Genomic DNA, 17,308 nt, shown 5'->3' with positions numbered 1-17,308 from the left:
TAAAAACCACAGAAGGGAAATCATCATCTTTTTTATATTCTTTTAATACCTTTTGGCCCCGACTAGGCACCAGGCAATTCATCTCTTCAATCCCCTGTTATGGCTTGGTTGTAAAATTAGGTGTTTATTGACCAATATAGGAACTCCTTTACCTCACTGAGCAAAGCACAAACATAGAATGATTGCTAGTTCTTTTTTCCCCAAAACCTTTCAATCTGGAGCTTTGGACCTCCTTTTATCAATGGGCCCTCAGTAGGCCTCTCTCTCCCTGTTTCACACACACTGTTTCTTCCTCTCTGTCACAGCTGAGTGCTGAAAGCTGTCTCTGGAACCCAAGCCAAGACTAGCTAGACTCTTTGTGTTTTTATGACTAAAGGCTGGTTACTGTCTGATTTCTGGTCAGTTGCTGGCAATCAGCTGGAGCGCTGGGAAAAGGCCACCTCATTATAGAGAAATGCCATAAGCTCAGTGACTTAAACACACACAAACACACAAAAACAATTCCCATTCAAAATCCTAATATCCTTAACCATAACCCCTAAACATAACCTGAACCTTTAACTCTAAATCCAGCTCCTTACCCCCAACTTTAACTGTAGACCTAATATTAACCCTTACCCCAATGCTAATGTTAACAGAAACCTATCCTCAAAGCCTTATGTAGTCAATTCCCCAATGGGGACTGGAAATGCCTCCACAAGGTAAAATGTTCCTTGTTTTAATATCCTTGCAGAGATTTTTGGTACACAAGTTATACATCTGCACACACTCTCAGCCTCAGCGACACAGACACGAACAGACAAACACAGAGACACTGAGATGGAGGGAGACACTGCAGCAAAAGCACGCTCCTGCTCTGAGAAGGAGCTTTAGTCGCAGGCAGCAGGAGGAAACCCCCATGAGATTATAGAAGAAAGCTTAGTAATGAACACTGTACTCTCCATGTATTTCTGTGTGTAATATTACACTAAGCTTACAAGACTATTAGTCTTCATAAAATGTTTACATTCTCTTAAATTGTTCTATTTTATTTTATCTTCTTTGCTTAGTCTAATAAAATGGATGGTGCAGAGTCGTTTAAAGAAGCCTCAACTTTTTACTCACCTGACTTATGACATATGTCACAGTACTTTGTAGAACATGTTAGCTACTCTTCCAAAAGAGATCTCAGCCATGTTTTACCTGTTATCTATATGCCACCACAAACCAGCGCTAGCACTAAGATCGCAACCAAGGAGATGTAGAGTCCAAAGAAGGAAATCAGCACCCACGGTTAGTGTTCCTCATAGCCAATGACTTAAACAGATCTGAAATTTGTCAACTGCGCATCTACAGATGAAAAACTGGATATTTTAGGAACTTTCCTTAACTCCAAATAATGGATACAAGGCATCTCCACCTACCCTTACCAAATCTGACACCAACTTTATTCTCCTGCTTCGTGTCAGTGAATGAAACTGAAGGATTATTTGGCAAACACAAATTGGAAAACGAACCAAGGTTCAGCGGTCACAGGTTGTATTAATAAATGCAAGAATTACGTCAACTTTACACCGATCAAATGTACACAAATGTCGTAACCAGAAGGCTTATAAAAAAAGCACTGATCTAAAAGTCATATCTGCTGCTTACAATCAGCAAGATACAAATCTGTTTGGTTACATGAACTGGCTAGCATTCAAATAGGACTAGCATTGAATCCGATAGGACTAAGATTGAATCCGACCATGCGGGCTGTGACAGCCGTGGGATGTGCCAGAGCTTGCAAGCTACCCCAGACTACAAACGGATACTCAGCTGCAATCTCTCTAGTTACGCAATCCTACCAGATGAGCTAAATGCCTTCCATAAAAACTTGCAAGGCCTCAAGGCCAGGCAGAATATTACGGTATCTACTTAGAGCCTGAGGAGAACATGTTGCAGGTGTCCTCACTAACATCTTTAACCTCTCCCTGACCCAGTGTGTAATAATAACTTGCTTCAAAGAGTTTACCACAGTGTATGTGCCCCCCAAAAATCTAAAGCAAACTGCTTCAATGACTATGGTCCAGTAGTGCTCACATTTGTAGCTATGAAATGCTTTGAAATGTTGGTCAAGGCTCACATAAATACCATCATTCTGGACTGTCTGGACCCATTTCAATCATCTTGTAAAGAGGACGTTGTAGACGTGACAGTGTAATGAACTCACCAGTCTGCTATCTACATCTACCCCGGACACGCACTTGGTACTGGCACACCATGTATATAGCCAATAGCCTGTGAATTTGCCAAATTGCTAGAATTTTAAGTTGTATCTCAAGAGTTTATTTTGGTGTCAATCTTACATTTTTGAGACTGGTAAGTTTGATTGACTTCTCAGATGTGGCAGGTCTAACAAACTAATAAGGAATATCAAGAAGTACCAACCCGTAGGCTACACGGAGACACTACCCTGTCAGATGAGGTAAATGCCTTTCTACTGGCTTGACAGCAATTTCGGTTCCAGATGACTGTATGTGTATCGCTGTATGTGTGTGGCTGATGTTAGTAAAACTTTAATACCGGGCTACAATTTGCAAAACAGCAGGGCCAGGTGGAACAGCTGTATGTTTTTGTGAAGTTGTGTTACACCGAGATTTGGCAGACATTTCTGTGGTAAATTAGCCAAGAAAAATACATATAATGAGTGGCTAGTCAGTAAACCCAACAGCCCACTGGGCATATTAATAATCACGGCCATCCACAACTGTTGATCTTATTTTCCAGGTACATTATCCAAAATACAGTACTGCTCTGGTTTCTGTCAAGGAGTGACAAAGTCTGGGCCAGACAAGAAGGTCAATGTATCTCGGCTCAGAGAGTGACTTACTATGGCGGACGGATGAGTAGTGTTTGACTGAGCAGTGTTTGACTGAGCAGTGTTTGACTGAGCAGTGTTTGATGCAGTAGTGTTTGACTGAGCAGTGTTTGATGCAGTAATGTTTGACTGAGTAACGTTTGACTGAGTAGTGTTTGATGCAGTAGTGTTTGACTGAGTAACGTTTAACTGAGTAGTGTTTTGACACAGTAGTGTTTGACTGAGTAGTGTTTGACGCAGTAGTGTTTGACTGAGCAGTGTTTGATGCAGTAGTGTTTGACAGAGTAACGTTTGACTGAGTAGTGTTTGATGCAGTAGTGTTTGACTGAGTAACGTTTAACTGAGTAGTGTTTTGACACAGTGGTGTTTGACTGAGCAGTGTTTGATGCATTAGTGATTGACTGAGTAACGTTTGACTGAGTAGCGTTTGATGCAGTAATGTTTGACTGAGTAGCGTTTGACTGAGTAGTGTTTTGACACAGTAGTGTTTGACTGAGCAGTGTTTGATGCAGTAGTGTTTGACTGAGTAACGTTTGACTGAGTAGCGTTTGATGCAGTAATGTTTGACTGAGTAGCGTTTGACTGAGTAGTGTTTGATGCAGTAGTGTTTGACTGAGTAGTGTTTGACGCAGTAGTGTTTGATTAAGTCACACTGCATCTGGACCCATATCGTTGGACTGTGTGTATGTGTGTGTATGACCAGAACTCCTCATGTATATTAACCTTCGGAAAATCTGAGAAAGTGAGGACTTCTTGCCAATCCTCACTTAAAACTGCTATTTTAGGCATGGATTTAAGGTTACGGATACGTTAAGGTTTAGGGTTACAATTAGGATTAGGGGTAATGAGAATACATTTTTGGTACCCAAAGGAATAGTAAATAAAATGTGTGAACATATGTGTTTGAATGTAAACCATTGCATGCTGCTGGTTCTTTATAGCAAGTGTGTTGTGTTGCGCTTTGCCAGACTGTTCGTTCATTCGTCCATCACCAAAATGAAGTGGACAAAGCCACACTGATTCCAGGAAATGACACCAGCAATTTTGGCTAAGTGAGATAAGGAAAAGGATGATTTACTTTCTGTTTCTTTTCCTCTTGTTCTGTCCACTCTCCGTCAAGGCGATTTGTGAATTCAACAACACAAAACCGAGCGAACCAAAAGTGGATCTTGGATTGTTCTTGTAAAATGTATTAGCTTGCGGCAAATGTTCTAATGATACAAAAAATATTGTGGACACAGTCTAGTGGGAGATTTCACAACAGATATGTACCAAAACACACAGACTGTCCAGTTGTGCTCCAGTTTTTCCGGAAAGGTTACCCTTTATGAAGTGCTGTGCCAGAGAGAAGTCCATGGGAGAGTGAATGTTACAGACAGACAATACTCCAGGGAATGTCTGGAGTTTCCCACAAACAGTGTCCATCCCTTATATGATGATATTCTTACCAGGTGACCAACATGTCATACCGGGTGAAAACATGTCCTTGTTTAATCTTGTACAAACTATTGTGATAATGTTTTGTAATCAGATAATATGCAACTGACACAATCAGGACAACTTGAGGACAAAGGGTGTATGTTAGAACCAGATAAACGACTATACAGTTCACAGGCAAATATGGATTCTGCCTTCCAAGAGCAAATCTTGAACTCTGGAATGGAAGCAGAAGACGTTAAGATGATGTTATCCTTTCACACTTCTGCCAACACAAAAAAGCTGTGTAAAGCCAGACCTGGTTTTTGATAAACCACTGTAGTTTTGAGGTAAGGTTGTGAACTGGGGACTAAGCTTTGTAATGAAAGTTAGACTTCAGAATGGAGTGGCTTTGGATCCGACTTTCTGGAGTTTGCACCCCAAGGGCTTCAGTTCTCGTAGCTTCTGAGCATGTGAAAGATTCTTTCAGTCCTCGGCTCTACTCACCAAGGACAAGCTTCTCTGCTGACAGCCTGGGGGTTAGCTTTGGTTAGTTTTTCTTACAATGGTTCCCTGGAATGTCCCCATTCTAGTATGGCAATTGGAGGGATGTTGTGTGTTGGTAAGTGTCTGAATGATAAAGCAGGAAGGGAGTCATACTGTGTGTGTGATACGATAAACAACACCGGCTCATTCTAACCTTAATACAGGCACTGGTTTAGGTGATAAGAATGTTCTTAAAGGTCTTATTTTGGGTTTCCCTATCTCAGACTAAAAGGATGAGAGAACAGGCTTTACTGTATTTTCTAGGTGCTGCAACCCTAAGAGACCCAGGTGCAGAGTGGGACATGCTCTCTGGCTGAACAGCCATTAAAGAGGTTATTCTCAGTGTGAAAACAAGGCCAGACTACTTGACAGTAGGGCAGAGTTACAAACGGCTTCCTATAACTTACTTAGTGTACTACTTCCAGGGCCCCTAGTTGTAATTAGTGCACTTGATAGGGAATGGGGAGTTATGTGGGATGTGACAGAGGAACCGTGCGGGCATTTGGAATGTTAATAAACACTGGCTTTCTGTTGTTCACTATGTGTCAATATGTACATTGTGACAAGCCATTTTCTACAGAGTCTTATCTCACCTCATCATATCCAGGCTGGGGTTTGCTTTGGAGGCAGACCAAACCTAACTAGCTGGTAATACTTGACGATTGTTTCTATTGGCGGTCTAACTCCGTATCAAGGAGAAACTGAAGCAACATTGTTTGAGGGGAAAACCCTTTGACTGCAAATGCAATCTGACAACACTATCATACAAAAAAAAGATCCACTGAGTTTCAACAACCCGTTGCCATCGGTTTTGTGTGTTGGCGCTAGGCTGGTCGCACAGTGCCACACAGTATCTACAAAACAAAGCCGTTGTCATGAGCCTGGTTTTCACAGAATTCAACTCCAGACAAACTGACCCAGGATGCTTGAGGCTACTCTCATTTGCTTGCCATGCAAAGAGAGGTGGAGCCTGCCGAGTGGGACTCAACCATTATGGTAAAGAAACGCCTTTTCACTGGGCCATGAATTCTCTCTTAAACATCCCAAACAGCACACTGCCAATCTCTACCAAGTCCACTACTTCTGACCGGGGCCCACTGATCTCAAGTCAAAAGTAGTGAACAAAGTTGGGAAAGGAGTGCTTCTTGGAATGTGGTCCAACAGTGGAGGGACAACATGGTGGGACAGTAGAAACATCACAAGGGGTCAAATAGCACTCAGCCATTGAAGGTGTGTCTTGTTAGACTTTCTCAGTGACTCACTGCAGTGTGAATCCACCCCGATTTTCATGTTCACCCATTTAAAGGAACGTTTTGTGGATCTGAGAGCAAAGGGTGGCCCCTAACTCTGAGTAAACACAGCTAACTTAAATGTGGGCACATATTCAGTAAGAGTGTAAGACACTGGGCGGGATTGAATCCGACTACGCTTCATTGACAGTTCAGCTTTTCGTGGCTATGTTCCCACACTCGCGGAGAACACATTCGTAGTAAATGCTGCATATGACATTTAAATGTATCTATGCCAATATTGAGGTCCATTTTCGACGGCCCATCTCCCTTCAGTGACCTTTGGAGTCAGGACAATGGTGGAAACAACCAAAACAAGGACCACAAAGTTTACCCCCGTGACAAGCAGTCTCCCTCATTCATCTGATAGTAATTACCCCTGATAAACAAAACAGAGTGGGATCGAGGGAGAATCTGGAGGCAATTCCGGGCGGCTAGAGCCACTGTAGAGATGTGCCTCACTGCTAGCCAATTAAAGGCTGTGAAGACAAGGTGGAAGAAGATGGGGGGGTTGTCTTCCTTCCTCGGGTAACAAAATGCCTCCAGATGTCATGTTGTGTGCCCTAAATAACACCCTATCCCATATATAGTCCTCAGGCCCTGGTAAAAGGTATTGCACTATTGGTGGGGGACAGGGTGCCACTAGGAACACAGCCTTAGTTGACTGCCTGCCTGGCACCACCTCCCACGCACCTCAGAACATGCGGAAGGAACAGAAAGTGCAGAATCCTTTTGAAAGTAGGCGAGAAAGATGAAATGAATGTGCTGGGTGAATTTACAGACGGAAAGATGAAATAAAATACATTGGGTGGATAAATGCATGGTTCGCCCAATCACCTTCCTCAATATTTTCCCTCCTGTTGATCTATGTTGCCTCGCATTCAGATACGGTCCTTAGTTTGGTTTCATCAGATATCTACTGTTACGTTTTTCACATTGCAGAACAACAAAACAACTGCCTAACAAAGACGAGCTTTCACTAAAATACAAACAAGACACGTGCCATGACAGGGGCTTCCCTAAATGCAGGCTAAGTGTTGTAATCTTCCCCAGAGGACTTCAAAGACTAATGGTTTGAATAATATTAACGATCATTTCTTCACGTTTTAGAGTGTCTATTTTGGTTCTACGTAGGTCTTACCATTTATCTGTAATTGAATATTTTCCTGAAAAGAGGATTTTGGGATACCAATGTCTATTCCCAAAAGCATATGTTTACCATAGAAAAATGCCCCTGTGTCAACTCATACCTTAAAAGAGGAAATCTGGGATTTGAAAAACAACACAGCATTGAGTCAATGGTTATTAAGTAAAAAAAGAAATTGTACCAATACCGGATTGCCCATTTAGAAGAAAGGGCCACAGAAATGTTTTAGATTGTAAAATGAATGAACCAAAAATAATAAGGAATAATTGTTTATTCATCCCAAACGTGTTTTAACATTCTTTGTCAGGTAATCAATATTTCATACAGAGGTTTGTGAAATCAATTTCCATATCCGTCCATCCAGCAAAATGTGCTTTTTTCTCTCCCATAAACACATACACACAAATACACACCAACACTGTCTACACTTTCTCACACACATACTGTACACATGAATAGGCTAAATAAACTCCAGGGATGTGACCTTGAAGACCAGATTCTGAATATAAATTAATGCTGACTCTATGAGCATATTTGACAGGTAGTAAACATTTAGCTTACCTATTCTGAAAACTAACTTACACTTTTGAACTACAATCACTAATACAGCATTAAAGGAGTGCTAAATGATGTTTGTTGGTACAGATCTTTTGACGGATGCTAGGATCAGTCAGGTTCATATGAATGTAGCTGTATTACTACCACAAGAGGGAAAAGCAGAGAACTCTGAGGTCAGTAAAGAGTCAACCTGAAATACACCGGAACTTGAAGGCAGTTAACTTTACTCCTTCCTTCACCTTATCCACTGTTTGCTTATGTTTCACAGTCACGCTGCAGAAAGGCAAGGGCCCTTCCTTGAGGTACAGTGGCTGGTCCAACGAGGTTGAATAGGTGAAAGCTTTGGTCCCACAGGTTTGCACCGCATTTTAAAACAGTTGTATTAGCATTTCCTGCATCCTGTTGTTAAAGATCATTGGTACCATAAACAGTGCACCAAATAGGGAATATGGTACCAATTGGTACAGAATCACTTCAAGTCCTGCATGAGGCATTGTCATGGGAAACAAATGTGGACGATACCAGGAAACCAAGACACACAGCATAATTTCCATATGCAAATTATTTCAGGGTTTTGCATTACATCTAAATATACTAAGCCAGCATACCAATGTACACATGGTATAACAACATTGAAGACTCTTATCAGAAACCTAAAAAGACCAAACAAATGACCAAACCACAGCAAAGAACAGTAAGAACATCCAGTGATTTTCTTTGTTTCCACTTCAGTCAGAAGCGCCTACATTCTTAGAAGAATTGATTCACGTCTTAAAGGGAGTGCATTAAAAGGGAATAGGATGTCATTTGGGACTCAAAGTGTTTATGAGGTCAAAAGAAGTTGGTTTGAAGATTTAGGGAAGTTCTTTTCATGAGGATCAGAGTTAAAAGCATGTGCTTTAGCTCTCTCTGCCTTGGGCGACAAAAAAATAAAAGGAGAACAGAGAAGCAGAAAGACATGTAACAGGCAACTGTGAGCTGAAACATTCTTCAAATCATAAAGGTCTTATTTGACAAAGGCAATGTCCTGAAGAACAAGATAATTGTCCCTCAAAAACTACTGAGAAAATATCATGTCAATGTCACAGACTGCATCTTTCTCATTCCAAACAGTCGAAACTTAACAATCAAAAATACAGGCACAATGATAAAATATACAAAAGATAAACTTGTACAAAGCTAAAACACAGAATTTAGCTTTTCAAACTAAACCGAAATAGCCATTATATTGTGCAATATACAATGTTCTCTTAGCCCTTGATGAGTGAGTTGGGGTGAAATTGGGGTGAAATTAAACGTTTTAGTAAGGCCTGTTCATATATGCTACTAATATTACTTTGACATCTTTCTAATGATCCCAGCTTCAGTTCTTTCATCCCCCTAACAAAGTCATCAAAACACAGTCAGGCAATAATTATAACATTTGAATTCTACATGAAAAGTTTAAATCAGAAAAGAAATAACATGAGATGTCAGGTGTAAGGAATTACAGTGGGGAGAACAAGTATTTGATACTCTGCCGATTTAGCAGATCTTCCCACTTCCAAAGCATGTAGAAGTTTTTGTCTCATCAGACCACATGACCTTCTCCCATTCCTCCCCTGAATCCTCCAGATGGTCATTGGCAAACTTCAGACGGGCCTGGACATGCGCTGGCTTGAGCAGGGGGACCTTGTGTGTGCTGCAGGATTTTAATCCATGACGGCGTAGTGTGTTACTAATGGTTTTCTTTGAGACTGTGGTCCCAGCTCTCTTCAGGTCATTGACCAGGTCCTGCCATGTAGTTCTGGGCTAATCCCTCACCTTCCTCATGATCATTGATGCCGTCATCTTGAACTTCTTCCATTTTCTAATAATTGCGCCAACAGTTGTTGCCTTCTCACCAAGCTGCTTGCCTATTGTCCTGTAGCCCATCCCAGCCTTGTGCAGGTCTACAGTTTTATCCCTGATGTCCTTACACAGCTCTCTGGTCTTGGCCATTGTGGAGCGGTTGGAGTCTGTTTGATTGAGTGTGTGGACAGGTGTCATTTATATAGGTAACGAGTTTAAACGGGTGCAGTTAATACAGGTAATGAGTGGAGAACAGGAGGGCTTCTTAAAGAAAAACTAACAGGTCTGTGAGAGCCGGAATTCTTACTGGTTGGTAGGTGATCAAATACTTATGTAATGCAATAAAATGCAAATTAATTATTTATAAGTCATACAATGTGATTTTCTGGATTTCTGTTTTAGATTCCGTCTCTCACAGTTGAAGAGTACCTATGATAAAAACTACAGACCTCTACATGCTTTGTAAGCAGGAAAACCTGCAAAATCAGCAGTGTATCAAATACTTGTTCTTCTCACTGTATCTCGGGTTACCTCAAAGTATGAATGTTGGGGCAGTAATCAAAAGGTTTCAATCCCCATGCCGACTAGGCGATAAAAAAAAAAAATCTATAAGGTCACTATGGATACTGACTGCAAATGACCTCACCCTCGATGCTGACTGACCCTGCATATGACCTCACCCTCTAGGGACTTTTCCATTTCACACATGCATATAATTATTAGAATCATACGCCTCTACCAATGCAATAGAAGTCTGAAAACACTTGGCAGGTACTTAAAAGAAAATCAGTGGAATCATCGCTGATGAAATGAAGGGAGACAAAAATATGTTTGTTTTTATTCTCCCCTGTTGACTGACTACTTTCTATTGAGGCTTATGGGTCAACCTGTGAACGTCTCTCAAAAACAATAAGAGCTAGTTATAAAAACAGAGCTGCAGGCAGAGAGCAGAGCACCACTTTGTCATCACATTACTAGAATCTTTGAAAGTTCACTTAACTTATTCCACTGATTTTCAAGTTCTGTTGGGCTGTTTCATTTTTTAGCATTGGTAGAAACACCTGCATCTAATAAAACTGTCTTTTTAAAGACCACTTTCACAGAGTTTAGACAAAGAGTATGGTGACCTCACCCCAGCTCTTTTTCTCTATACAGGTTTATCTGACAATTTAACTGTTCAGATTTTAAAAGGAGCCATGGTATTTATAGTGGAAAATGGGCCTCTTATAAGAGATGTACTTTTGGAAGCAAAACTGTGACCCAAAACCTCTAAAAAAGGTAACCCAAGATAATTCCTTACACCTAAAATCTCATGTTATTTCTTTCCTGATTTGAACTTTTCACATAGAATACATTTTTTATAATCATTGCCTGACTGTTTTATTGACTTTGTTAGAGGGATGAAAGAACAGAAGCTGAGATCATTTGAAACATTTCAAAGTAACATTAGTAGCATATACAAACAGGCCTCTCTAAAACATTTAATACATTTCACCCCAACTCCTTAGGAGAATGTAAAACAAATTTAATTGGCTCATTATCCCAGAAATATTGATGGTTCAAGTCAACGCCAATATGCTACTTTGACAGAGAGGTGTGAATCCAGCAATGGCAGGGTTAACATGGCTTACATAATAGATCTGCTATGCAAACTACTAGCTCTCTGTGGCTTTTTCTTCAACACACACACACACAACGCCTGGTACATGGAAGTCAAGTCAGCCGCTCATGCCCCCATGGACCAGATGCCAGAAGTCAGTAGCTGCACACCTACAGCCATCGGGACAATGTTACATGACTGGTTCTCTCAAACCACACAACGAGGCAATCCTCCAGTAACACAGAGAGGAGGTGGAGGAGGCAGTGGAGGCGGAGGAGGACGCACAGGATGAAAGTGGTTGTGCCTTGTAACAGAGAGGGAGAGGGGGAGCGCGACCTTAATTCTGCTTTTCTTTCAGCCACAGCAGATCCCACAGTTTCACCCAGGCTTTGAGCAGAGGGAGAAGCTGAGAGTAAGAGAGGACGTGGTCTGGTAGCAGGTCTAAATACTTCATGAACTTCAATCTGTACAGTGTTGTGGAAATTCTTGAGGCCGCATAATATACAGAGCAATATGAAAATCCGTTGCTCTGATTTACCATGCAATAATGATACCAATTCTTTCCAAGAGGAAAGCAGGAGACAGTGAAGGATCTTGCACAACGTCATCCCTCCAAACAGGACCGGGTTTGCTTTATAGAGCACTGCTGTCCATAACCCTCCAGGGGAGCAGCTGTTAGGGTGTCCACAATGCGATGGATGGCGTGCTGACAGTGAATAACACTGTTCCGTGAGTTTTACCAAGGCTGTCAGTATTAAATAAACATGTAAGGCTTCGGGGGAGAATTAAAAAAAAGTCAAGAGGACATCTGAGGTGGTTTACACAGCACAGGATTAATACAGTATTTAGAAATGAACAACCAATGTGCGCCACGGTGTGAGCAAAAGAGAAAAGACCATTGTCTTTCTGTCTCTGTCCCCCCAGGTCTTCTCACCATACCCTCCTTAAAACTCATACTGGAACGGGGGCTGTCGTACACGGTGGGTGTTCTGCCTCTTGCCCCGAGTTGCTGTCCGCTGGATGAATGCTGAGATGTGGAAGACTCAGCGCTTGACCGGCCTGGCGAGCGTTCAAGAACGTCACATTCAAACGCGTTTGAGTGTTTGTGGCATTCCTTCCAGCCGTGGTGTGAAAAGCTGTTCCCTACCTGGGTAAAAAAAAAAAAAAAAAAGCCAGCGTCTTTCTCTCAGAGTAGAAAGACAGACTCACCCAGGCTCTGTGTCTCTGGCTTGTTTGAACTTTTAGGGGACGTACAGTAGGGAAGCAGCAGCAGCAAACTCGGTTGCGTAGAGGACTTTTAGAAAATACTTCAACAGATGTCTGTTTCCTCAAGGCAGACAGACTGTAGACACTGATGGGTCTACCCATCTCTCTCTTTGCCTAGCAACAGGTGTGTCCACTTAAACAAAACAAGCACACATATGCATACACGTGAAAAACACACTTGTTCATTCACTGCCTCTCGATCACACACACTCCTGATCCCTGCTCGTGACCTCAAGCTCCAGCTTCTACAACCTTTGTCCTGCACAAGATGTCAGATGTGAAGTCTTCCATGCATCGTTTATTCCTGCTGAGCTCATCTCAGTCACATCCCCCTCCAGCCAGTGACAGCGTTCCAAACTACACCCTATTCTCTACACAGTGCTTTCAACCAAAGCCTTATGGACCCTAGTCAAAGGTAGCGCATTATATAGGGAATAGAGTGCCATTTGGGATGGACCCACTGACCCCCCACACTGACTTCCAAACAGTGACACCCCCACACTGACTTCCAAACACTGACATCCCCACACTGACTCCCAAACACTGACTTCCCCATACTGACTCCCTCACACTGATTCAAAACACTGACTCCCCGACACTGACTCCCAAACACTGACTTCCCCATACTGACTCCCTCACACTGATTCAAAACACTGACTCCCCGACACTGACTCCCAAACACTGACTCCCCCACACTGACACCCACACACTGACTCGCCCACACTGACTCCCAAGGATAAAACTCAGAGATGTGATATGGCAGCTGAGTCAGGGCAAAACTTGTATAATATAGGATGGACTGTTGCACATCTGTCAGTAGTGGAGGTGAAGGAAAAGAAGAACTGACGTAGAAACAAGAGAAGGATCTCCGCACACTCAGGATCAATGCATTTTTTCAATTTATTTCAACTTTCGGTCAACCGACATTCATCAGAGGATTGAAATGAAGGATGACCAAGTGAGTAAAAGTGTTACTGAGGGAAAGTGTTAATGAGGAAAAATATTAATAAAAGACAGTGTTAATAAGGGAAGTGTTAATGAGGGAAAGTGTTAATGAGGGAAAATATTAATAAAGGACAGTGTTAATAAGGGAAGTGTTAATCAGGGAAGGTGTTAATGAGGGAAAATATTAATAAAAGACAGTGTTAATGAGGGAAGGTGTTAATGAAAATACAAACAGTAAATGTTGTTTAAAGCGTTGTGCTTTATACTCTCTGGCTGATTTATTAGGCACCAGCTTGTTAATGCAAATAGCCAAACATCGAAGCTTGTAGCTGCAACTCAATCTAAAAAGCATACAGACATGGTCAAGAGGTTAGGTTGTTTGACCAAACATAAGAATTGGGAAGACTTGTGATCTTAGAGTGTGTTATGATTATGGGTGTTAGATGTGGTGAAACAGCTGACCTCCTGGGATTTTCACACACTACTGTCTCTACTGTTTACATAGAATGGTGGTATGAACAAAAAAACAACATTAAACCAGCCGCAGTTCTGTGGGTGAAGACACTGTATTAATAAGAGAGATCAGAGAACGGCCAGACTTGTTCAAGCTCAACGAACACACAACATGATGAATCTTGAAGGGTACAAAGGTAAAAGGGAGTCCAACCCAACACCAGATGTCCAACCCAACACCAGATGGGCTTACCTAACAAAGTGTCCAGTGAATGCTTGTCAGCTTATGTAGCCAGCTATATTTCAATTTGGGTTATTTTTAGTAGACCCCCTTTTCCAGAAAAACTACCAGTAATGAGTTAACAGATTTGCATACCGGTGACCCGTGAAGTCAAACTCACAACTCCGGCGTTGAAAGCGTCTAACTCCACCAACTGAGCCATCATCTGAATGAACGGCAGAGACTTTCAGTAGCATTTAGAGGCAGTCGTGCGTCACTGCCAACCAATGAGAATGTGAAGATTTCAAACCAATGACGCTTCAGCTTTGGGTCAGTACAGAGAACAGCACTCTACTCGACACCAGCTCAGAAGGAGGAGCATGCATCTCAATGAGCCAGGAGCGACCAGCTCAGAAGGAGGAGCATGCATCTCAATGAGCCAGGAGCGACCAGCTCAGAAGGAGGAGCATGCATCTCAATGAGCCAGGAGCGTCCTGGGTGGGATACCAGTTGTGTGAGAACAGACAGCTGAGAGTCCCGGACTCTAACGCAGAGACAGAAAGTGGGCATTGCTCTTTTCTCTGATGGAAGAGAGATTATGAGTTATGTAAGGCCCTTCAAACCATTGTTTTAATGGACTGGCTTCCCCTCAGTGTGCTTTCATCCAACAACAAAGCCTTCTGGGCCAGTTGGCCATCAGACGGAAGTGTCAAAACCAGTGGGCGTTAAAGACAGAAAGAGAGAGAGAGTGTGAACAAGCAATAAGCAGAGAAAGGTGATTGAGAACAAGAAGATAGAAAAGGATTGTGCATGAAGCTCACAGGTTTCATTTTTCAGAAGCCCAGGGGCTTGGCAAAACCAGCAGAACAGGTAGAGGTGCATCTCCTTTTTATTTGGCATTTAGCAAAAATGTCAAGGGCATGTGTATCTCTCGTCCGGTGTAAGTGACCATTCCTTGGTGGAGGAATGTTTACTTAAAGCCCTGGACCAGAGCTAGTTCATGTGTGTCAGTTGCGTGGACCTGGCAAGACAATATGTCTAAATATGTCTAATAAAATGCATACACACCTGTCTTCTACATTATCAGACCTTTGAGTCTTTAATTGCTTGACCTAAGGAATTCGAGGCCACAATGTTTGAAGAGTGCATCTGTCTGTCTAGAGCAGTGTTTGTGTGCGCGCCCTGGGATGGACTCAGTTGATGTATCATCCCTGCTTTGGAGAGAGACAAAGCTCTCCTTCTCAATACTCATTAAAACCATTATTTCCACTTTGCTGCCCAAATCGTATTTATTCATTGGACATAGTCTAGTTATAACAACATACTTTAGGGAGACTTTAGGGAGAGAGCAGGCAGACTACTGTGAGCACCACAGGTGAAGCAACAGGGTTCTGAAGTCAAGTCATAAACAACGTAACCTGCAACTCCTATGTTCTAGAACTTCTGTAGAAACATCATAGTTATATATTTGCAAGGAATCACTCTAGCTCGCCCCGTGATTTAAAGTTCATTGCCTGCTATATAAACGACGGTCTCCCAGCCTGTGGTTTTTGGTACAGGAACAGTCTACAGTTTATTACCGTTTACACATTTAGGGTCCCTAACCCTAACCCATTTTTCACATACCTACACGGTGCGAACGAATTTCGTGAAATTAGAAGAGATAGGCTAAACCAAATAGCCGCGAGTGTGGAAAAATGCAAAACCCAAAAAGTTCAAACTCGCAGCCGTAGCACGGGTATCTATGTTTACAAACCTTTATTTTAAAACCTTAAAGGTATTCTGATATAGGGTGACTCACTATGGCTTCTCCGATAGCTCTGTAACCAATGCAAAGCGTTACCATAACCGCAGTGAAGAAACGCAGTGGTTTTATTCTATTTCACATGGTTGGCTGCCCCCGTAGCCCACGTACCTTGTAGATTCTGCACTCGGATGTCGCTAATCTGTCCGATAAATTCCTCCCGTTCGAACCAATCTTTATACTCCCACTCGTGTCCAGCCATCAGGACGATACCCTGGGGAAACTTTGCAGTCTGAACCTCTGCAAAAGAAGAATACCCAACCTCCCGTCTCTTTTGAATAGGACTGAGATGGCAGCACTACTCCTCTTTCCCCGCTCTCTCTAGCTGGCTATTGTGGTGGTGGCGATCGCCGGACGCTGAGCCATGGTGTGCGGTATAGAATAGAGGAGGTCTAATTTAACAGAATGCTCTCCCGTGGAGACGGTTTCTGGTGAAGGAGCATTGTTTTCGTTTAGTTTCCCCTGATGACGTAAAAAGCAGCATAACCGTTCCACTCAAAGCCGGGACGCGGAAAATGGCACAGCTCTGACCGCCGCAACACAACAGCTATAGAAAGAAGGGAAATGAACAGCACCTGGATAACATTTTCAAGGTGGGTTGTTGTATAGTACACGCCCACCATCCCGCCACTATAGCCATGAGAAGAGATTTCCTACGCTCTCAGATGGGAAGGAGTTTCGCAACTCTCGGAAAATTCCACTGTGAATTAATTGGGTTTTCATCGCAAAATCGAAATAAAATGATACGGTGCATGGTTGACTTACAATAGCCTATGTGACAAAACATTTGATTTACTATAAAGATGTGCAACAGGTGTAAGGACCCCCCCCCCCCCCTATTATTACAAGAGTGAACAGACTGGCCTATTGTGGTGGCATGCAAATGCATTACATTAAAGGACTACTGCCTATATCCTGGTGATTGAATCTGGATACAACCTTTGATCTAAATTAATTTCATAAAAATTTAAATTTAAAGCCTCATGTGGAGCTAAAAATAAGCTCTTCCTCCCTTGAGGAAAGGAGAGTCCACTACATTCAGTGGTCATTTGGATCAACCACTGACTCACCCTCTCATAAGACGCTTTCCTCCCAAACGGCACTCCAATTCTTCAGTGCACTGCCTTTGACAAGGACCCAGAAGTCATTGGTAAAAAATAGCACACTTCATAAGAAATAGGGTGCCATTGGGTACGTCACCAGGTCTCTGTGGGTAGCTGGCCCATTTAGCCAGGCTCCTGTGTAACGCTACTTCATTAGAAAGGCTTTATGATGCTAGCGGATGCTATGAAAGGTACACACAGGGATTAAAGTCATGGTAATTATAAGGTTTAGCCAGGATTATGCACTTTAAAATTACAGGTTTCGTCTCTCTATGTCAAGTCTGTAGGAACC

The 17,308-nt window shown here is 42.3% G+C and overlaps 1 protein-coding gene across 1 annotated transcript in view; it reads right to left on the bottom strand.

Annotated features, from left to right (window-relative positions):
- Positions 1-16,477, bottom strand: part of clmn (calmin) — a 28,003-nt gene extending 11,526 nt beyond the window's left edge. The window contains exon 1 of the mRNA XM_010878752.4: positions 16,025-16,477. Coding sequence (XP_010877054.2) covers positions 16,025-16,115 — 91 coding nt within the window. The 5' untranslated portion in view covers positions 16,116-16,477. The remainder of the gene's footprint in view (positions 1-16,024) is intronic.
- Positions 16,478-17,308: the final 831 nt, after the last annotated feature.

This window comes from Esox lucius, chromosome 15, assembly GCF_011004845.1.
Source record: "Esox lucius isolate fEsoLuc1 chromosome 15, fEsoLuc1.pri, whole genome shotgun sequence".
Lineage (NCBI taxonomy): Eukaryota > Metazoa > Chordata > Actinopteri > Esociformes > Esocidae > Esox > Esox lucius.
This window is presented reverse-complemented; position numbering and strand designations above follow the sequence as displayed.